Genomic DNA, 23,656 nt, shown 5'->3' with positions numbered 1-23,656 from the left:
TGCCTTGTAAGGAGAGGCGCACGGGCGCGTGCGGAGGAGAGCCCCGGTGGACATACAAACCTTTTACTTATTCTGATTTCTAATTCGGAGGCACCTCCTTTTGAGCGGAGGCTCCAGGTCCTCCGGCCCGGCGCTGAGCATGGGCGAGGAGATGATGCACGGCGCCATGGCAGTCTTCTCCGCGGGTTTTGGCACAGGCTGGATCACGCAGCCCGTCTTGGGCAGCATCCGCAGAGCATACGCGTGGTCCTCGTCCGCGGGGTTATTAAGGTTCGGGTCTGACTTGTCGCCCCCCGCCAGGGCCTCCTCCCCTATCAGCTTTTTGGCCGCCTCCCCGTCCAGGTGACAGTTGGAAGCACAGTTGTTCTCTTTAACCGACTCCAGCTCGCTCACCGCCGGCTCCTCGGGCGACAGCAGCTTCTTGGGGGGCGCGGGCGGCGGCGGCGGCGGGGGCTGCTCCGGCGGCGGCTCCGCGCTCTTGGCGCCCTCGGCGGCCACGGCGCCGCGCGTGCCGTTCACGATGACGTTGCAGGCCGCCGCGGCCTCGGGGCCCGCGGGGGCGCCCGGGCACGGGTCGCCGGCGGCGGGCGGGCTGCAGTGGCCGTCCCTGCAGCCGCCGCAGGTCCTGCGCTCCGCGGCGCCCGGCTCGCGCTCCGCCTTGACGTGCGCGTGCAGCGCGCGGTGGATCACGTTGTGCAGCCGGGCCCGGTGGCCCACCGTCAGGTCGATGACGCCGTCCTGCGGGCCCTGCAGCACGCCGGGGAAGCCGAGCTGGCCGCCCGCGCCCGGGGGGCTGCCGGCGCGCCGCGTCAGGTCCACCACCTCGCTCCGGCCGTGCTCCGCGGGCGCTAGGCTCAGGGCTTGGCCGGAGCAGCCAGGCGGCGAGTCCGCAGACTTGGATGAGCCCTGCTTGGAGTCCCTGGGGGACAGGGAGTGTCCGCCTGGCTTGCCTCCAGCCGCTGAGGAGTCGCCAGGGGCGCTCGGAATGAAGTTCTCCCCGTTGCTGGAGAATCCGTTGGGGGGCTTGGAATCATTGACGTGAGGGATGGGAATAGGGATGGGGATGGGCACGGGCAGGGGCACGATCACGGGGTATGGCACGAGCAAGGTGGGGGGCGGCACCAGCGGGGCGAGCGACGGCAGCCCGAAATTCATCATCTGGGGCACGGGCATCGGGCCATTTGGCATCATGCTCACCGGCGGGAAGGGGAGACTGGGCAAGGGCGCGCCCGGGGGCGGTGGGGGCAGCAGGCCCGGGGGGTTCCCAGGCATGGTCGGGGTGCTTGGGGGATGGATGTGGGGCGACAGCATGGGCCGGTGCATGGGACTGGAAGTGGGGCCCAGATTCCTGGGGCCGCCGGGCGGGGGCCCGATGCCTGGGAGCATGGGGTTGGACAGAGGGCTGTTAGGGTTGGAGGCGTGGTGCGGCGGCCCGCGAATAAAGGGCGGGCGGATCTGCTGCATGATCTGTTGTTCCATGAAGATGGGCAGCGGCACCGGGCCGCGGTTGGTCATCACCATGGGAGGACTGCGAGGCGGGACACCGAGGGGAGGCCCGATGCTAGCAGGTGGCTGGACGGAGACAGGAGGGATGTTTGGAGTCTCGCTGATGGGCATGGACTTGGGCACTGGCGTGGGGATTTTAGTGACAGAGCAGTTGGCAGTGTCAGATGGAGACACGGTGGTGGACGACGATGGGCCAGGGCCCTGGCTTTGGCCAGCTGCAGCCACCGGGGAGGGGGCTTTCCTCCGAGCATCTGTTAGAGGGATATTCCAAGAGTCTGGAGTGAGCAGCTGCACCCCGGTGCCTTCTGCTTTATTTTCCATGGGAGGGTGTAATGTGCTGCACAGCCCAGCTGGAAGATTGGCCTGTGTCTCTTTGTAGAAAATGTCCATTTTGTATTGATTGAGACATTTTGCACTGCAGAACTGAAGCCTTCTTTCCCCGTCCCCAAAATCCAGGTATTCTTTTGTGTGTCTTATGTGCTTACACCAGTCACATACCTACAACACAGTAATAAAAAGAAAACAAGATAAGCTATTTCCTCTGGTAGATCGTGTTTCATGTTTCACATAGAGGTTCTTTCAAACTTTATCACAATTTTTCGAACAGACTGAAGTGTTTCTTTCCAAAAGGTAACATTCTTAAATGTTTGTGAAATGATTTCTCCTTGGAAGTCAGACTTGCTTTTTAAATAGTAATTCTTCGGAATAGCAATTATCACCACCTTCCATTAAAAACAAGTCAACAACAACCCCAAACTGTGTTGTGCCCGTTAAGCTCAAGGTAAAGGTGGATCTGACAGAAAGGCCTACATCTACCTGCCCACATATTCTTACCTGTCAAAGAGGCTCGTTGTAAACGTAAATGTGAATAGTTGTGGAGAGGAGGATTCTCCAGGAAGTTCAGTGGACTCTGAAACAGAGCCCCGTAAAATTCTCCTCACGCAAAGTGCTTTACACTATTGACTGTGCTCAGTAATGCAGTTGGAAAGGTTGTGCTGTGTTAACCGATAACACAAAGCGCGGAACATCATTATGTCTGGCTTCCAAAGGGAAACTTGGAATTAGTCATGAAGTCTGTGTGAGGTTTAGCTATTCCCAACCTGTGATGTTGCAGCAAGCTAGAATTATTTTTTGAGCTGTTTGCCCACTCTCTCTCAGTAGTCAGAATTTTTGGTGACATTTCTTGGCAGGCAGTCTTATTTAACAACTTTTCAAACACCAGAGAACGTTTTCCAAAAGTTGTTATGGCTTCTTCCCCCCTTCAAATCTACTCCTGGCAAAAGAAAGATATCACCAAATTTATTTTAAAGTTGGGCTGCAGAACTAATTAAAGGCTGAGAGCTTTTCCCAATTGGAAATCACTAGACATCAAAGTTCAAAAAATAGTCATTCTCGGCTTCAGAACCCATTACTTTGGAGAAATTATTGTGATTTCATTAACACATTAATTTTGCAACACCATCAGCTCTCACAGATGGTGAAGACATGATCTACAATTCAAATATGACTCTTGTTTGCACAAATGTCTTTCCTTCATATGGCATTTTAAACAAGAATTAATATGAGTAATCTTGCCATAGCTATAAACAGATAAACAGATGTCAAAATTTTCAGTAGTTCTTTCAGTGCCTTACTTTTTTTGACTGAAATTACACACACATTTTTTTTCTTTTTCTTTCTTTCCTTTTTTTTTTTTTTTTTTTGGTCATTTCCTTAGCACTCAATCCATACAGCGGCGGAGGAAGAATTCTGAAATTCTGAAGTGTAATGGTGAGTTCTCTGAATTCAAGGCTCTCCTCCATAAAGCATTGGTTACAGTATTGCTCTAAATGGGACCTTGTTTTTGTTGAGGAGGGTATCTGTTGTTCTGTTGTTAGTGCATGTTTTTTTTTTTTAACTATGGTAAACTGATAGCATTAAAAGATGATAACTTTTAATCACGATTGGTCACATCAACAATGCAAAAACAACATATGCTGGGCATTTGATTACTCATCGCATTTAACTCTCAGCTTTCCTTGTCTGTAAACAGTGGTGGCATGCTGGTATGTGACTGGGGGTGTACACACTGGTGGCAGATGTGGGTCTGTATGTGTAAATCCACTCCCTTCCTTCTCTTTTCCCACTGACATTCGCAGGTAATATACCACAAGGCATGAAACTGAATAACAGATACTTATTGGCACACATTCATTTTTTGTGTAGTCTCATATCAAATTACCCTTTCAAAAATCCCTTTTGCAAGAGGAATAATTTCAATGCTAATATACTTTCAATGCATTTCGGTACAGTATTTTCAGGTTTCTCTAGAATTACAGGAATTTTTTTAAAATCATAGTTGAGATGTCTACAAGTTAAGTACAGAATTGCCTCTGATGAAAAGAAACACACAAAATCCATCAGACCCTCAAAATTCTTATCTAGATAAAGGTTAAATAAACTAGTAGTTAAACCTTGAGGCAAGTAAGTTATTATTTTTAAAACCTGATCATTTTTATAAAGTTAATATGTAATGATGTGACATTTAAATCCCTGTATGAAATAAAGCCACCCGATTCTGTTTCAATATTAGGCATCCATAGAAAGCCTAAAGCCTAAAATGTAAATTTATAAGCTTGAAGGAAAGGATCAAATATAGCTTCTTTAATCATGAACTAAAAAATATTATCAATGAATTAAACTAATTAAAATAATATGCCAAAATTTCTGGCATATTTCTTTTGGATCTTATTTTTTAACCATATTGCCAGATTGAATTATTTGCCTCCAGAGGATTCCTCTGTTTCCTCAAGCTAAATAAATATTTTCAAGTGGAGTTACAAAAAATAATCTAAATATAACTTAAATGTTCTCCCTTCCTTCACTTTTAATAATTCAGTGATGAATGAGGAATGCTCATAGACCCATCCAATTGTCAAATGAGAATTCTCTACCACATTTTATCTATTTCCACATAAAAAGAATTTCAGAAAAAGTTTTAAAGCAAAATTCTATTGCATCAAACTTTCCAGTTAAAGCAAAGGCCTAATGTTTACAACTTCATTTTCTGCAACATCCTAAAGCATTTAGGCAATAGGGTGACAGTTTATGACTGTCTCATTTTGGGTAATGTGAGTGTGAATGTGTATACCCTTGCCTTATTATATTTCAATTCAGAACACTGACCTAAAAATACAGAAAAGCAATCTTTCTGATGAAGCAAAAAATTGTTAGAGAAAAAAACCTGTCACTTAAGAAATAATGAATCAAGTCTGTCTTACAGGACACATCATTTAAGATGAGGTCAATGAATTTATGGCACAAATGGCTATATCATGTGAGGCAATAAAACACAGTACCATCATTCATTTGACATCTAACTAATGACACGCTTCTGGTAATTACGGATTTCATCATAGGAGCCTGAGCTGATTACTTAAGATGTGATAGTTAGGTGCAAATATATACTATAGATTTCTCTCTTTAATAAAATAACATTTGCATATCCAAGAAATATACAGCATGTGTCTCATAAACTATGGTTTTCTGAATTGCGTGTTACGGGGTATTCTTCCTTTCTTTTTCCACAGGCGGCTTTAATTTTTTTTTTTTTTTAACTTTTTGAGGCATTAGTTTTTTCTTATTATGCCAAGAAGTACCAGAATTCCTTCAGATATTTTAAAAGATAAAGATTAAGAAGTGCAGAGCTCAACTCACTGGGCTCTGGAATGATTTCCCCCTAATTCCACCCCAGCTTTGTTTCTGTTGGAATCTGGCCTCTTTGGTTCCACTTCTCTCCCTAACAGGTCCCAGATTGGACAGAGCTGAAGCTGAAGCCGTTTAACGATGGCAATCTGGGGACTGAACAATCAGCTAATGCAATGCCATTGAGCAAGACAGCTGAAATGCTTCGTATCACAAATACATAATGTATCACCAGGAAGACAAAAAGATCACAAAGGAGATAAACAGATGCGTATTCCATTCAACCCTATAACAGCAGTCCTCAAAAAGATTAAATTTACCTTCCTGGGATGTGTCCAATTCTAAACAACAGAATGAACATTTCCTTTAGTCCATTTAGAGTATTTATATTTTGGTGGCTGACTGCCAGGGTAGTACTTATAAGCTCAGTGGCCTGATGGATTCACTCCTTTCCTGTGAAATGAATGTGAGGCAACCTACACCGCTAAACTACTCAAAAGACACTGCCTCAGCAGAAATATCACTTGCTCTTGATAGAAGAAAACTGGAAGGCAGGACTTCTGGTTCCTATAACTCTTTCCATCTTGTATTTCCCCTGGAAAGAAAGAAAGCTATTCATGTTGGCAACTGAGCCTTTATTTTTATATAAACGTCCAAAGTCAAAGCCAAAATATGCCATGAGGTTACCCACATGGGCATAATATATACATTCTGCTGGGCTGAGGAGAAGATTCGGGTGACTGGGGAGGGGGTCAGGGTTCCTAATTAACACATTAATCAGCTGTCGACTGTGGGAGTGAAGTTCACCCTTTAATGGAAACCACCGTCGCCTTCTGAGTGGTAATCTGGCATGAGACAATATTTAATTAAGAAACCCTTTTGCTGAAATCTTTCTTATCTGGGCAAAGACATTTGTAGCAATGGAACAATAAAAAGATATTAGCAATCCCCTGAATGCCATCAACTATTTGAAAAACAAAACAAAATCTTCATGTGCTCCTGACTTCCCACAAGTACAGCACCCAGGTAACAGCTCAGAAGTTATACCTCCTTAAACAAAATTGTCACTTGCCCTAAGACGCTGGTTCTCTAGGCCTTGGCCCATTACATGCGGCGCTGATTTTGCAGTCCAATTAGCTAAAAAAAAAAAATCATGAGCTCACCAGAGAGTGGAGCAAAGGAGGACAGACAGACATGGGTGGGGGCCATCAGTGTTTTTAGAGTCTGCAGTCTGCCCTACCTATAGTCACCTCACCGCATGAGTTGAGGCCTCAAACTGACCCCACCTGGAAACCTGCTTCCAGCCCGACCCTGTGGCCCCATGGTCCCAGCAACTGCTTTTTTGGGGGGTTTAGACACCGCCTGCATCATGGCCCTAATTCAGTGCCCTTGGGCAGCAAAGGATGCTATGGAAATCACCCAGGATTTGGAATCAGAAAGTATGAGTTTGAGTCTGGGCTCCGTTGTTTACTAGCAGTGCAACTGATGAAAATCTCAGCTTGTTTTTTCCTCTGTGAAATGGAACTACTAGTAGTAAATAGCAATGCCTGTGTGCCAGGCAGATCAATCAGCTTGCTGCACAGTGCATTTCTTTCAGTCCCTAGCCCGCCTCCCTCATGGCTGCTGATGTCCCAGGAACATCCCATATGTTTAAGTTCATTTTAACTAATGGATGTTTCTATGGCAATGTTAGTAAGGAAAACGGGTAATTGTCATGCACAGCTTTCCTATGAGCTTGTGTGTCTCTGAAAGAGAATGGAGTGTGTATCTCTCTGGGCAAATGCATGCTGCACCTCACAGACACCAGCCCCCGACCCAGCTTCCTAGGGAACAGTCCCAGGGTAACAGAGAGGTTGTCTGCAGGGAACCAAGCCGATGGTTCTATGCGCATCCCGGCTGAACACCATCCTGAGAAGATTCTAGTCAACTCCTGCCGAGCCCCCTTCTTTTCCAAGCCCGGTCATTCTCTAATTCAGGCAAAAGCTTGACAAAGCAGCATGGCTGCTAGTAAATGAGTGTTCGAACCATTAAAAGGAATAATTTCTCTTCTGCTCAACTGCTGTCTGAATAGTAGAAGCCATAAACTGTGCTATTCATGTTTTATTAAAAAACAGGGCTGATGAGCGATCTGCTTGACTCATTACACGGAAGGGCCAAAAGCCACAGTTACACAGGCCTTTCAGACAGGATGACCCAAGCCCCGCATGGCAGAATGCATGTTAGGACGAGTCCCCATGGGGAGGGGAGGGGTGCACCAAACCCTGATTCGGGGATCAAGCTCACCATTCCAAGTTTCCTTGCAAAGTTGGATTAGAGAGTGGAGGAAGGAAAAAGAGGGCGTAGCCATAGATTTTTGCAAAGCCACCCAGAAATCAGGAGAGGGATTTAGAACCAGCAAGGGCTATTTTTTTTTTTAAAAGCAAATTCATGGAGAAGTTCATTTTCAAAATAAACTTTCTGCAGGTTTGGATTTCAACATGATGATGTTTGTTACATAGTTCTTTTTATTTATGGATCTCATTCGGTTCTTTGTTTCGGTTTGTAGTTTGGTCTCTCTCCCCTCGCCTCTCTCATTTCTCTAATAGGATCTGGAACTCAAGGAGAGGCCAACGAGCATCTTTGTTAGAACTGAAAATCTCATTAGAAAACCTCCCTGTAGGAACTTTATACCGTGACTCAACTTCCTCGTATACATTTTCAGCTGGATTTCAGAAGTCTTGGCCCAGGTGAGCGGGGCAGATCCTTCTTTTGCACATGTTCCATGAACTCTGTCGAGCAGAGAAGAGATGGGCTTGGTCTGCAGGATCTCAATGAGCGTTGACAAATGGCTCATTACTGACCCAAGTCTGTTTCTACAGCCAAAGCAAGAGATGGAATCCTGGCCTGTGTTCAGTGACCATGGGTCCTCCTCACAGCCAAACACATGACTGAGAAGAAGGTGAGTTTTCCCTTTGGTCTGACGTGTTAGCTTGCCTAAGAGCATTAGCATATCATCACAACACTCTCTGCTTCATTTATGCTGAATAAATGCCACTTACATCTTCCTAACACAAGTCATCCGGATGGAAACTAAAAAATTCAAACGTTGGAAAATCTGGTCTACTTGGCGCCAAATGTCTCCTCTGTTTTCCAGTTATTGGCCCTGAGAGGACACAGAAATAGCCCAAGAGATCTCAGAGTAATGAAATTTAGCCCTGCAAAGAATCTTAGAGATTAGCGGGTCCACTCCTGCAGCCTCCTGCTCCTGGTGGGGCCGGGCACCCAATCACTCCGAGCCTTGGGTGCTCAGCTGTGAGAGGAGCCCATCAGTCGTGACAGCACTCCCTGAGAAACATGCCAGGAAGAAAGACCAGCCCATTCTCTGGCTGCTTCTGGGAGGCTCGTAGCTGCTCCTGGTAAACTCTCATTCACTTACCAGCCCCATACTGATTACTTGGAACCTGTCAGACACCTGGCTAAGAGCTTTACTTGCAGAGCTCATTCAATCCTCTTTTAACAGTCTTGTGCACATTTCTTGGCTCCCTGGGTCACAAATGGAACCAGCTCCTACCTGTGGATGCTCAGGATCGCCCCCACTCAAGCCCCTAGTATCTACCTCTGCCCGGTCCTCAAATCTCTCCAGGACACCTCATCAAAAGTTATGACTTTTATTATAGTGCCTGCTGGAAGCTCTGATTCGATGTAATAAGAACTTAGTACTAACGGTAGCGAGCATTATTTAAGCATTAGTAACCAGGCTAACCCTGTTACATGGATTACCTTGTTTAATCTCCACAAGTCCCTTACCACCTGGATAACTGGGGTTTAGATAGATTAAATAATCTGCCCAAGATTATTTGTGCAGGTAATAGATGGCAGATCCAGATTCTAACTTAGATCTGTCTGGCTTCAAACGCCATATTGCCCCCCGCTAGCTCAAGGATTTTTGCATTTTCTTTTAAAGCTACAGGATTAAGATGATTGACTAATATTTGACAATAAACTCATTTTGAAATTCCAGAATTTAGTCCTCTAAGGAACTTCACAGGTCAAGCTCAACCTGACTCCCCCAGCAAGCTTGGGTTCCCTTCTACACATACACAGACGGTCTTCCAGGTAGCACTCAGACTTCCTGCGACAGGAAGAATCATCCAGATACATCCACACAGCCAAAGACTGATTCACATCATGGCAATCTCTCTCCTTTGCACTGATTTTTCCGGTGGCCTTCTAAAGACGATTGCGATATAATTGCAGAGCCCTATGCAGCCTCATTTAAGGCAGCCTATTCTGCTGATGGGCAGTTCTGACTATCAAAAAGCTTAACCACTTCATGTCCCTGTCACTTCCACCCACTGACAGAAGTTCTGTTCATCAGGGTCTCCTAGCACAGGCCAACTCCTCTTCTCAGTCTCAGCCTGTCAAATACTTAAAAAGAGCCATCACAGTTTCCCCGATTGTTATTTTTAAACATCCCCAGTTCCTGTGCCCATTCTCCAGGAGGACAAGTTCCCAGAGCCCGCCTGTCCTGTCTGCCCTCCTGTGCCTTGTACCCAGGGATATACTTCACGTTGGTAATCCCCCTCTTAGAGGGTGGAGCCCAGAATGGAATGCAGCAGCCTGACCGGCATAGAGCCCAGGGAACTCTGCTCTCCCTATTATAGAACACTGTACCTGAACTAATACCACCCAAGAATGCATGTGCTTTTTTTTTTTTTTTTTTAGCAGTCATATCCTGCTATGAGGTCTTTGCTTCTTAAAAAAAAAAAAAAAAAACAGGGGCGCCTGGGTGGCGCAGTCATTAAGCATCTGCCTTCGGCTCAGGGCGTGATCCCAGCATTCTGGATCGAGCCCACATCAGGCTCCTCCACTATGAGCCTGCTTCTTCCTCTCCCACTCCCCCTGCTTGTGTTCCCTCTCTCGCTGGCTGTCTCTATCTCTGTCAAATAAATAAATAAAATCTTAAAAAAAAAAACATTTACTGAGTAACTCTTATGTACCAAGCTTGAAGCTTTCACTTATCTCCTTTAATTCTGGCAACAAACTTGTAAAGGAGCTACTGTTTTTCCCATTTCACTTGAAAATGAGGAAACAAAGGTTCAAAGAGATGATGTGGTTTCTTGAAGCTCTCAGAGCCTACAAATGGTGGAGCCAGGATCCAGATCCAGAACTCACAACCTATCTTCTTTCTCTCTGCCACACTGCTTGCTTCATTCTCAGCTTCTGGTCAACCAAAACCTTTTTCTCCTAAGTGCCCATCAATCATTTGTTTAATGATATATTCAAGGACTTTTGAGGGTAAACCATCCAGCCTCCTGGGTCTAGAGTTTCAGAAATCAGAAACTCTTCCCCAATTTTGAAAATTTGGTCAACATTTGTCCTTTTTTTGTCTTTTTAAAGCCTCTCCCATTTATCATGATAGAGCAAAGATTATACAAAAGTAGATATGAAATTATCTACAAATTCCCTCCTAGGGGCTTGGAGATCTGAATTTGCTTAGCATAGCAGGTGTTTTCTGCCTATCTCTTTGCCCCCAAAATGGAATTCATAGCCTTCTTATTATGTCCTACCCAGTCTCAAGAACATTCTCTTTATGGAGACAATGGAAAGAAGTCAAATAAAAGTTACCCAGCCCTGCCTTCTCACCTGCTTTTGTTAAATATTAACCATTTGCTATAAACACTGATCTATCCAACTCTCCTTCTTGTTCCTTTCACGAGCATAGCCCTAAGAGCTCTCTTTATTACCCTGGGCAGTACCCCAAGGGTTCAGCCCCTCATGCATTCTAGCCTTTTTGACACAGAATTCATTTTTGGAATTTCCCACCCCTCATGTTGCTCCTCCTTCCCTAAGACTATACTGAGTCTCTGACCATGGGACTAAATCCACCTTTCCTTGGAACTTAAACAAAATCTGCTTTTCTGAATTCTAGGGAATGTGGCCGGTCATATCCAGCATTCTCTCCCTCTCTACTGCACAGTGCAAGGTAGTTGGGTCACTTCCCCTCTCCATCCACATACTAAGCAGCCCTCCTCCATATTACTCAAATGGTGGTCAGAGTAAGATTCTCCTCACTGTTTCTCTGCCTTCTCAGAACTATCACCAAGGCATGGGAAGAAAAGTCAATTACTCCGTTTTTAAGAGAATGACATTCTTAGCAGATACTTAGGTAAGCTGTCGCATTTCTTGCTTCTTTGCTAAATAATCTGTTTTTAATGTCTGCTTCAAAACAATTCCTTTGGTGTTTCTTTTTATTTTCCTAAAATTCCCACTTTCCATTTCCTCTGAAGTGTATGGATTGCCATACAAGGATATATTTTCCTGAATTTTACCCGTCTATTAGATATGTTGGGGGGGTATGTTGTTTTATATTTTAGTTCTTCATGTTAGCTCCAGTCTAGGCAAAAACAAAAAACTTCCAAATATCAGTGGTATCTCTGAGATTATTTTTATCTTTTTGTGCCCACAATCCAGGGTAACTTGGTCCTTCCCACTCTCTGCCTTGGTAGAGAGATATCAGAAGCCATTTGTTTATTCCTGCTCATGACTTTGTTTACTCTTGAGAAGGACTGGTCCCTTCTTCACTATCCCATCTCTTCCTGTGTCACACCTGCTGACTTCAGTGTGGCCAGTTTTATAGGCTTATTGAGTAGTTTTGTCTCTCTTCCCTACCTCACAATTTAATTTTTTCTTGATGAGAACCTTAAATCTCTAAATACATTCTTCCCAATCTTCAATCAATGCACCAGGTTTTTACTCTTCATTTGGGAAGTAGCATGGTTTGGTGAGGAAGGTGGTGAGCTGGGAATCAGAAGACCCATGTCCTGTCCACCCTGTAACTTTGGGTCATATTTCCGTGCCCTTGGGCCCTCCGTCTCCCTTCAAGTTCTGCTGTGAGGATGAAAACAAATACTGCAAATGAAAGCACTCTGAAAAATATAAGGTGTCATATAAATACAGATATTTTAATTTTATGGTTATAAATGTGTAAGAACCACTTTTAAATGTATAAAATAAAACACAGAGCCAACTGGTCTACCTACACTCTACTCTTATTTACCGTATTCTTCTATTAAATCTCAGTTATAAAAACAAAGAGAAAATCCACTACTATGAATTTTCCTGTGATGTGTACTTCAAAGTAAAAAAGCACACCACAAAAATAAAACCCAGAAACCGAAATCAACAAAACACTTGACCCCCAAATTCTCCAGTCTTTCCAATGGCTTGTGGAGTGTTTGACAGCAATGTAATTGCAGTAATGAGGAGGTTTGCGGGCCAGGTTGTGGTCTTAGGCTCACTACGGGTGTTTTAGCCCTAGGCTCAGCTTCAGGCCAGCGCCAGTCGTCTGGGCCAGAGTCACCAATGGAATCCCTTATGCTTAGTTACACACAAATGTGACATTTATGGCATCTGGTGCACAATGCTACAAATTCCAAAGGCCTAGGATGCTGGGCTTACAAACTTGGGGAAAAAAAATAATTTAGGTTGCCTATTGTCTTGTCTTCTTAGTTAATTAACACTTGTGAGAACACCCACTTGGTGGCAGTTTCTTAAGTATCTAAGCCATGCACTGGACTGCTTCTGATTCTGGATCTATGCGTTGTTCCTTTGTCTCTAAAAAGCTTCCTGGATGTTTGTGGACTGTTGTTTTGCCTGGTTCTCTTCCATCTTTGTTCCATGAATTTAGCCATCCTGCCTTGCCAACCACCTGGTTGAAAGCCAAAATTCCACTAAAGCTAGATTCTCCACTGACCATCTCTCTTACGACTCCATTCTCATAAGCAAATCCTGGGTTAGCCCAACCCAATCTCCCATTCAGGTTTAACGTCTGTGCTAAATGGTATGAAACAGGACAGCCTAGGACAAAGATATGTATTCCTATATGTTTAAACACACCTGTTATTCATATAACTCCTTTCCCCCAGTAAATTCAACTGACTCAATAGACACTATCACAATACCATTCACAAGAAGTCTGTAAAGAGACAAGCAGCCAGGGGCGCCTGGGTGGTGCAGCTGGTTAAGCATCCAACTCTTGGTTTCAGCTCAGGTCCTCATCTCATTTTGGATCAAGCCTCACGTTAGGCTCTGTGCTCAGCGTGGGGTCTGCTTGAGACTCTCTCTCTCTCTCTCTCCCCGCCCCTCCCACCTGTGCTCTCTCTCTCTCAAATAAATAAATAAACCTTAAAAAAAAGAGAGAGGGAGGGAGGGAGAGACAAGCAGCATATACACTTTATTTTAGAGATAAATAAATTAAGACTAGCAATAATTATATATCAATTGTCAGTGTTTGGGTAAAAGCCCACATCTCATAATCCCTGTACAACTAACTACATCATCCTCTGGTTTACTTGGATAAAGGAAAGGAAATGGGGAGGAACACTTCCATTTTGAGCCATTTTACAACTAGACTCTTGGCTCCTGGGTGAAGAGAAATGAGCGTGCCAGAGCTACCTAATGCAAACAGCCCGTGCAATGGGCCCTGGATCTGGTAAGATACGAAAGACAGGCACATTTGGGGGGCAGTCTAAATATGTGAGGCCAGGCCTCTCTTCTAGTACTTAGTATCTCAGAGTGAAATAAAAGGCATTACTGAGTATATTCTGCTACATCAAGGCATGCACATGGCATGGACTAGCACGTGCAGAAGTTGGGAAGAACCGGAAAGGAAAGGAGGAGGAGGAAAAGAACTATGTACTAACTAGCTTTGTATCAGAATGGAACCCACTAGATGCCAAGTGCCTGCTGTGGCCATAGCCCTGCTGCTTCCCTGGCCACAGCTCACCGGCCCCAAGGTCACCTCAAGACCTTGGTCTGGCTCTGCCGAACAGAGACAGAGTAATCCAACAAACCAATTAGTATTCCTTCCTTGGGAAGGTGGGAATTAAGATAACTCCAAGAGACCAAGGAGTGGTGGGGAGAGTGCTTGTGGGAATAAAGCCAGAGGACCACTGAGGACAGGCAGTAAGCAGGAGCCAAGGGGCAGGAGAGGTCACAAGGTGGAGGGGGGGAAAAGAGGGCTGAAGTGGCAAGAGTAGCAGTCAAGTGTTGTCAGGGAGTTGCAAGTCCTTAAAGGCCAAATGCTAACGCAGGAAGCAATGATGCTTGCACCCGGGGCGGGAGGGGGGGTGGCAATAAGGCAGTCCAGCTGCCCACCTATCAGTCCTGTGGGACCATCTTTGCTGCCAGAACACCTGCCCCCACTTCATGAGGATAAGCAGCAGCGGCTATTCCCGTCTCGCTTATTTCCTTGGGTGTCTTTACAGTGAGGCTCTATGACTTTAGGAAGGCCAAGAATCTAACCCAGCTTTATATACTTTCTCTGATTTAATCCTTACTACAACTCTGTCAAGTATCGCTGTCTATGAAAGGATGAGGAAAACCTAGGAAGGGGTAGTGACTTCAAAGTCCTTGAATGATCGCATGATACTTGCCCCCCCGTGATTAAGAAGCTCTCTGCGGCACAGTACCACTGCGTACCCTGCTGTGGGTGTGGGCTGCCCAGGGGCAGCCTCAGCCCATGGAAGCAGGAAGGTGACATCAGGGCATGCCTCTTTCATATGCCTCTTTACACCAGCACTATTTCTGAGGGTCACCGCGGAAAGGCAATGTGACTGTCACATCAGGTTCTTGCTTGTTCCTAAGCCCACTGGAACTGCCCCCTTCTCACTGACCATTCCTACCCCAACTTTGCCTGTAGGGTATTCTGGAAACTCTAGTCCATCCATGTTCTGCTCCTGAAAAAGGATTCCATGGCCAAGTGAGTTTGCAAAATACTGCATACCCTATACTCCTTTTGGAGATTCTTAATGTACATTGTCATATTTAAGCCTCCTCTGAGAAGTTCTGCAGAAAAGAAACATGTTTAACTTCACTAATCCAGAGTTTCTTCAACTTTGCAAAAATAGAACTCTTTTTTTTCTAGTAGTATCCTATACAAAAACACTTTGGAAAATGCTACTTCAATGGTCTGGCTGCATATAAGACAGAAGCAGGAAACCTAGGCCTTACCGCTAAAGCCTCTGCAGTGCTGGGTCTGAGTCTCATGGAACTTTCACGCCCCAGTGTACTGTCCTGCACATGGGGAGGGTTCTGTATGCAACTGTCGGTTGTCAACCAAACCGTAGGAGAAAGGAAAGGTGATTTCCCACGCCTGCACCCTTCTGCCTGTCAGCAGGCTCCGTCCTGCCAGGAGTCAAGGTTACACGGCCCCTTGTCACACTTTTCTCAGCCCTCATCAGCTTCCTGTGCTCCCCCAGGCCCAGACACTATTACATTTCAGCCTGTGGTTTCAGCTCCTGCAGCCACTACAAACTCAATTTCTGTCCTCTCATTTCTAGCTACCCCACACAGCCCACAAGCCCGGCAGGATGTCGTGAATACCACTACCTGCCACATGACCCTTCCAAACCCCGAGGCTCCACCCACGAGCATTTTGGGTCACAGCACTGCCTTTTCAGCATTACAGAAGAACACAAGAGCACCTCATGAACAAGCCACCACAATCGAGGCGGCCAACTCTTCAAGCACAACAAATGGCATGTCAGTATTTTCATACATAGACACAAAGGAGGGTCTTATGGGTCATGCTGAATAAAAATATAAAATCAAGAGATACTCCCTCAACCAGCCTTGCTGGCACACTGATTTTGAAGTAAATTCGATTGGTCTATGAAGATTTATTCTACTCCAAGTCACATCAATCATTTTCTCTCTTCCGTGGGCCATTCTCTGCTATAGGCCTCCGGGCAAAGTCACCCTTATCACGAGTGAGTGACACAAGTGTCCTAAAGGGCCAGAAGAATTCCAGTCTCCAAGGGGAAAATGGGTGATTAACTATCCCTGGCCTAAGTAAATTCTTCTAATCAGACACCTGCCTCCCGTAACACATACTTCATGGCCTGATAAACCCAATGGTAGCGTGGATGGCCTGATACCATGGTTTCTAACAGGTAACCCGACTCTCTCAAGTCCTACCAGTTGGAAGCAAGTCGAATTCTCTTCTAAGTCCTCTTGAGAGCACACAGTCATGTTAGCCATCCATGTGACTAAAAAGGGTTGCGACAATTATCTAATGAGAGAGCATACCGCTCCCTGAGCCTCCATACCCCTGTCGCTAGAGACTTTACGAGAACACCGGCCTGGCCCTGTGGTAGTCACAATGAGCCGCGGAGGGAGCAGGCTCGCTGGCTCATTGAGCTTTTTGCAGAGCACCAGTGAGACGTGAGACATGAGTTTGGATTGGAATCCATTATGAGTTTTTAATAATTAAACATTACATGTTTGGAACCTCACTCTTCTGTATTACTTTTTAAATATTAATCTATTTACATCAGCTGGACTTCCTGCAGCTTGACACGCAGTACACGGAAGTCACACTGAGACAGACAACTGCGTCCGTAGCTTAAACCATCTTTGCTTCTCAGTAACAGTAAATGCGGTGCCAGCCCCATCCTATACCATGATTATCCTGCCTTTTAGAAGGCGGCTTCCTCCGTCCTTCAGCACACTCACACCTTCCTCATCATTACAATGACTCTAAACTAGCAAGAATCCACGTTAATCCTCCTTGGAGAGTTTTGTAACACCCCTCGAGCTCTCTGGAGGGAGGGACCCTGCCCTCCTCAGATACGGGATAAGGATATGGATGCGGAAGGCATGTGAGCGTTTCCTTGGATGTTACCCCACACCGTGATGAGATTCCAGCATAAAAATGCAAAAAAAGGAGCACACATAAAAACCTCATTAAGGGCTAACCTTGCTTTACACAGTGCCCTCAAGCCGACAAGGCTTCTCCCCAGGTGCCCGGCAGCTACTCTTCTGGGCGAACGCTCCTGGGGCTTTGGCTGTGTCCTCTCCTCCTCCCATTTCATCATCCCTGTCAGCAACTCCCTGGGGGCCCCTCTCTCTGCTGCTGGGGGTCTCTGGCTCGGGTTTTGTTGCCTGTCTGTTCTCTTCCAGCTCAAACGCAGAACCTTCTGAGCACAGAGATGGGGCCTTCTCAACTGCCTGATGGCAACGGTGGACAGCCTGAGGTCAGACTTCAATGGAATTGGGATTCTAAGCCAGGCAGGACAATTAAGGACCATTTAAATCCAAGGATGGGAGAACCAACACAGCAAGTGTCCACTGCTCTGGAGATTATGGACCCCACTGTTTCTGCAGTCACGGTAATCATCAGACCCGTGTCTGTACTCGGTCCCTTGCAGAACACGCCATAGAACAGTCTCCAGTTTGGTTTCAGTTTGAGAATTTTATTCCCTTTTAAGACAAAGCTAGCAGCACAAAGCAGCCATGGACTGTTTTAAAGAGTAGAACACCATCTCACTTAATACAAAAAGATGTAGGATTCAAAGCAGAAAATTACATGGGAGCTATCTCTATTACAGAAAAAGGGTGCTCCCAGCTGCCCACCTCTATGACCACAGAGGAAGAGGGCAGTACAGACACTCCCAGGAGATTAAACATAAAAATCTCTACCAAATGTCAGTATATTGTTTTACCTGTCAGTACTACTGTATGGCTTATGAAAAATACCTAAATGCAAATGTCCCTAATTAGTCTCACAAGGAAGCCTCGGTCCTGCGCACTGTCCAGAGAAGGCGTGGTGCCAGCATGGCCAGTCCAGGAAGCCTGCAAGAGCTGCCACAGTGACTGGTGGGCCCCGGAAGCTGGCACAGCTTGGGAGAGCCATCCATCCTAAACTGTGGAGGACAAGTCAGTTCCCAGCGTGTAGGGGAAATGCTCCAGAGGAAAAGAAAAGCTCCAGGCTTATCGAGGGTTCTGCCATGGTTGACGCCACCATCCACCTCAACCAGCAGTGTTCAGTTCTCCCTGGAGTGGGTGGCTCCTTTTCACCCAGAGTTTCAAGATCCATTCCCACCGTTCCCACAGGAACGGATGTCGCCTCCTCTGCCTTCCCTCTAGAGGCAGGACTAACAAGTGAGCGGAGAAATGGGAGAAATCGGGCACCCGCCCAACCCCGCATTCTCTCCAGAACTGTCCTCTGATTCTTGTGTGCAGATTTCTCCTTGGGAACACACCATCCTCTGAATAACTCCTGGTTTTAAGAGAAGCAAGTGCTTGTTACAGGTGGACAGAAGTCATTCAGAAGGGGATCGCTCACTGAGCTTTTCATGTTGCAAGACCAGAGAAAAGCAGGGAAAGGGAAGCTCTCTCTGTTTGCCTGATCCCCAGAGGCCATGGTGTCCTCTAGATTATCTTGGCCTCTGTCCCTCTGATTTTCAGGTGACTTGGAAAACAAAGCATAGCATTCCCTAGAAAATATCTAAAAGCTTCATAAATCCATTGCTTGGAAGTACCCCATTAATATTTGGTCTAACTCTCTCTTTGCTTAATTTCATTCCATGATTCCTACCATAATTATACCCCTTGTCTCTATTAATAAATGAATGCCTGCCTTCTTTGGTGCTGACATCCTTCAGATACCTGAAGACCATGATCATGCCAACCACCCAAACCCTCAGACCTCATTAATGTGAGCCAAATGCAGTAGAAAGAATGATAACACAGTTCCTGCTTGTGCCTCAGACTCCTGCTTTGTTAGCTCCCAAAATCCTTATCCATGGGGCAGCTCCATTTTGAGTTTCTGAATTATCAGCCAAAAGGGGAAATGCCAATAGGTCAGAGTAGTACACAGTTATCAGAAGATATTCAAACTAATGCTCCCACTGAGCCTATAAACGGGAGACAAAATCCCCAAAGAGGAATTAAGTAAAAATATTTCAAAAATTTCCATCAATGATGCTGAGTGGCTTTTTTTTTTTTTAAAAAAAGGAGGAACATACTTTCAACAGTGAAAATGATAGGTCAATATCGAATTCCCTTTTGATATGCGTTTTGTATTCAGCATTTAACAATTCAGCAACTTTTGGAAGTTCAAGGTCATAACACCTAGCCATTGAACTAGCCCCAGAAAGTCATTTCATCCCATCTCCCAAGCAGCGCAGGGAGCCCTGCTATAATATGCTCGGCTGGTCATCATCTGACTCAACTGCAATGCTTCTGTCAATGGGGAACTCACTACTTCACAAGGGTGCCCATCCTACTCTTGTTAGCAAACTCTTTCTGATAGTGAGATGAGGTCTGCCTTCCTGCAACCCTTCCCCAGAGGCCTGGCCATACCCCTCAGGTCCACTCAGCAGCCATGTCCACACAGCCACCCTTCGTATACCTGGCAATGGGGGTATGTGTCCCCAGGAGGGATGTCCTCAGTCACCTCTATTGTCCTTAACGCATCATGACTTCCAGACCATCACAGCCCAGAGTGCCTTCATCTCGCTTCCATTTCATTCTCAATATATGACACCCAGGGGAAACACAACACCCTCTAAACTTGCCCTCCTGGGATGGGCAGAACTGAGCTTCCGGGAGACTGCATGATGTGATTTTGTGGTTGCTGGAAAGATCTGCTTTCCTCTTCCTCAGCCATGACAGTCTATCTTTAAAGATTTCTTTAAGTTAAAATATTATGTTTCTAGGACTCCTCTGTTAAAAATCCGAATACCCCTGAAGGGGTAATATTTTAAACCACCAGCAGCCAGTAGGAAATGACTTATTCAACATCTTTGGACTGAGACCTGGACTCTAACCCCGACTTTGTCATTTTCTAGCTGCAAAACTACAAGCAAGTCACATAACCTCTCTGAATAGGAAGGAGTTAATCAGCTAGGAATAAGGTATTGGGGCCTGTGGATTTTTTTTTTTTAAGATTTTATTTATTTATTTGACACAGAGAGAGAGAGCAAGCACAAGCAAGGGAAGCGGCAGGCAGAGGGAGAAGGAGAAGCAGACTCCCCACTGAGCAAGGAGCCCAATGTGGGGCTGGATCCCAGGACCCTGGGATCATGACCTGAGCTGAAGGCAGACACTTAACTGACTGAGCCACCCAGGCGCCCCGGGCCTGTAAATTCTTAAGACAACAGTCATCAAACATTAGCCAAGTATCTGTGAACTTGGAGTGAACACATTCTTCTCTCTCTTCTTCCCACTTACTACCTCTACAACTGTCAGGAAAAAAGACCTGATTTCTACAGACAGGAGTAGAGTGCATCCTTGTTATCGCTACTATTGAGGCGGCTAAGGAGTGACTTAAGATACCTGCGTGAAACTCCAATCAACAACGACCTAATGGTTATGCATTTTTAATAAATGTTTTTCTGCCATCCCTCTGAAATATTTTGAGGTATCACCCTTGCAGCAAAGTCAAAGAGAATCCATAACCCGGACAGGTATTTTTCTTCTGGGGTCAGTCTTAGAAGGACCCTTGAGAAGCTCTAAATACTGATCTCCGCAGCAGAAACAGCATGGGATGGATGACGGTTGAGGTAGGGCACCCCCCACCCCCTGCCCGAACGTCCCGAGCTCCTGCATGCAGACAGCTCTGGGGCTCTGGGCCAGGGCTTCTCCAACTTGAGTATTCATCAGAATCACCTGGAGGGCTTATTATAACACAGATTCCAGATATTTGTACACCAATGTTCGTTGCAGCATTATTCACAATAGCCAAAGGGTAGAAACAACCCAAGGGTCCATCAACAGATGAGTGGATAAATAAAACGTGGCATATACATACAATGAAAAATTATTCGGTCATAAAAAGGAACGAAGGACTGATACATGCTACAACATGGATGAACCCCAGAAACGTCACGTGGAGTGAGAGAAGCCAGACACAAAAGGCCACATAGTGTATGATTTCTCTCGTATGAAATATCTAGAATGGGCAAACCCATCATGACAGAAAGTAGATTAGACGCTCTCAGGGGCTGGGGAAGAGGAGGGTGAGGGGTTATGGCTTAACGATGATAAAGTTTCTGTTTGGGGTGATGAAAAACTTTTGGCAACAGATAGTGATAATGGTTGTACGACATTGAAAGCAACATGGAATCATACACCTAAAATGGTTAAAATGGCCAATGTTATATTACATACACTTTACCACAATATAGAAAAAAATTTTAACCCCCCCAAATTCCCGGGGGTGCACCCCCAGAGTTTCTGCTTCAGTAGGTCTGGGACGGGGTCCGGGAATCGGCATTGCTAACGAGTTCCTCGGGGATGCTGATGTTGCTGTTCTGGGGACCACATTTTGAAACCACTACTCCAAGCCCAGAGAGGCAAAGCAAACTCTTCAGACTCTCCTATCATCCTGCTTTGCTTTGTGGATTGTCTAGAAAAACTCAAACTTCTGTGCATGCATAGCAATGTCAACACAGCCTGGAAATCATAAAACCAGCCGCATCCAGGCCAACTTGAGGCTGTCAGTTCTGCCCTGTGGTTCTCTTTTTCCTCTCACTCAGTTTTGAGCCACCACTGACCAGCAGGAANATAATTGTCACCGACTTCAGTGGGGTAGACGCAGGTGCAAGTCAGAAAGGGCAGTGGGTGAGTGAAGAAGTTTATCTTCTGGGCCTTGTCCTTGGGAACCTTGCCCCACCCTGCAATCTGAACTCGCCAAATTAACAGTGAAGTGTTTTCAGAAAGGACTTAGGAAAGTGCTTGCTGCTTAAAGTTTCAAAAGAACTTGAGTGCCAGGCTCTGTGATATTGATCTGGGCAAGATATTCATATGGGGCTCGGAGGATGTAATGCATATGTCTCATTTGGGGTCTAGTAAATTGCTGAAGAGCTCGCATTTCTGGGATTCTCTTTTTTGACATTTTTGGGTTCACCTTGAGTTCACTGGTTTTCCCGATGGTATTACTTAACTTCTCCAAATTTAATATATTTTTATTCCTGCTCATTTGAGTATTGTATTTCCACACAGGCATGCTTAATTGAGCGAAGTGTGCTGGACCTTTTCCCTACAGAGGTAACACTGCACGGCTTTTTCACCCGGAAAGAACAGCATCCCCGTCACTGCCGTGGAGTGGCCTGCCATCGGTGGTGGACATGTGAATATCCACGGCGACACGGGTGAACCTGATGCCTGGCCAGGCTAGACCGCACAAGGAGCGGGTCCCCCCACTGGGCTGAGAGAAGCTGACAGCTTTTACTCAGCAAGCAGATAGAATGTTGGTTCCTTTCAATTTGCAGGGCTGTCATGTTTAAATATGAAAATGTTGCTTATAGCCAAATGGTAGTGACAGCAGCCCGTGGCGCCGATCACAGTTTGCTCTCTTACTCCTGCTAAAAATAAGCCTGCTTTCTCTGGATTCCTTCAAACTCCACATCTGCAGGAAGTTTTTGTTGCTTTTTGCTGGCCCTTTTCTTTCTTTCCCGAAGATTACGGTTCTTTGGCTCCACCAGGGACCTGGGCTCTCTCCCCTTCCTGGGAGAACGGCGTTCTGGACAATAATAAACACACTGGGCTCAGACAGTCCCACAAAGGCATCTCATCAGTTCTCAGTTATTATCACAGGCCCCTGCCTCCTAAGTCTTTAGCGAAGAGGGAACTGGGGCAGCTACAAGGGGCAGAATCATTTGACCAGAAGTGAAAGACGAGTCCCATGGGATTAGCTGGGCAGGCTGAGAAGCGAAACCTGAGGGCAAGGCTTCTGTGTTTGGGACACACTTGGTAGCCGCAACTGCAGCCAAGCAGATAGCCTGCTCCCTCCTGGGCTGGAATAATTTTGTTTTCCAGGTATGAAATGCACACCTAGCACGGGGTGACCGCGTTAACGATGTATTCTGAGCACATGTTCAGCTCTTCTTAAGGCAAGTATTCAATTGCCTTTATTACTCTTTTTTCTTCTGCCCATGGTGTGAGCAAGTGAGCAAGCGAGTGAGGGGGGGTGGGGGGCAGGGGGAAGGGTTGGAACAAATGGCATAGGTGCTTTAGGTATTCTCAGAAGCAGCTGGAAGATCTTGTCTGGAACAGGACTTGAACGCCTGCAATCACTGAAGGAGCCTTCTCACTGGCCCCACTCTCAGGGCTTCTGATTCAGGTTATCTGCAGCAAGGGGAACCTCCCTGAGCACTTGTGGGCAGCCATGTGGCACCTGTCGGAGCTTCCTGAGCAAAGGCCACGGGTTGGCTCCTGGGGCTCCTGGCTGCTCAGATAGGCTGTGTCCTTCTCCCCAGGCCACGCTTCCTCACTCCCTTGCTGCCTCTTCGGGCCAGTCGCTTCTGATGCACCCTCTTCTTCAGGAGCTAGCGAGGATTCTGGTTTCGAAACGTCTGACAAGAGACGGTCCGGAGGAGTGTTATGGCTCCTTCCCCCCCAGAAAGGAAGATGGGCCAGCTCTGCTGTCTTGGCCCAGCTGTCATGCTCCAAAGGGCCCCAGGCAGCTTTTCCCCTTCTGTGGGAAGGGAAGCCTCTGTCTCTTTCTCCTTCTGCTCCCAGCTTTGGCTAAGTGCCTGACATGTAGTAGGTGCTTGACAGAGGTTTGCTGGAGTATTGAGTGCTTTCTCGGTTTTCCCCAGAGCTCACAGCCTATGTGGCAGTACAGGTGAACTCCAACAGGAGAGGAGATGTGACTAAGAAGAGATGTCCGTCAATGAATTCCTCTGAAGTGAGCCTC

The 23,656-nt window shown here is 46.1% G+C and overlaps 1 protein-coding gene across 2 annotated transcripts in view; it reads right to left on the bottom strand.

The window, feature by feature from the left end:
- LOC103675896 (sine oculis binding protein homolog) overlaps positions 1-23,656 on the bottom strand; it is a 160,182-nt gene that overhangs the window by 19,370 nt on the left and 117,156 nt on the right. For both annotated transcript variants that reach the window (XM_040627588.1, XM_040627589.1), the window contains exon 6: positions 61-2,004. In XM_040627588.1, coding sequence (XP_040483522.1) covers positions 64-2,004 — 1,941 coding nt within the window. In that variant the 3' untranslated portion in view covers positions 61-63. The remainder of the gene's footprint in view (positions 1-60; positions 2,005-23,656) is intronic.

This window comes from Ursus maritimus, unplaced genomic scaffold (assembly GCF_017311325.1).
Source record: "Ursus maritimus isolate PB19 unplaced genomic scaffold, ASM1731132v1 scaffold_13, whole genome shotgun sequence".
NCBI classification, from domain to species: domain Eukaryota; kingdom Metazoa; phylum Chordata; class Mammalia; order Carnivora; family Ursidae; genus Ursus; species Ursus maritimus.
Note: the sequence above shows the minus strand (reverse complement) of the source record. Positions and strands in the feature narration are given on the sequence as shown.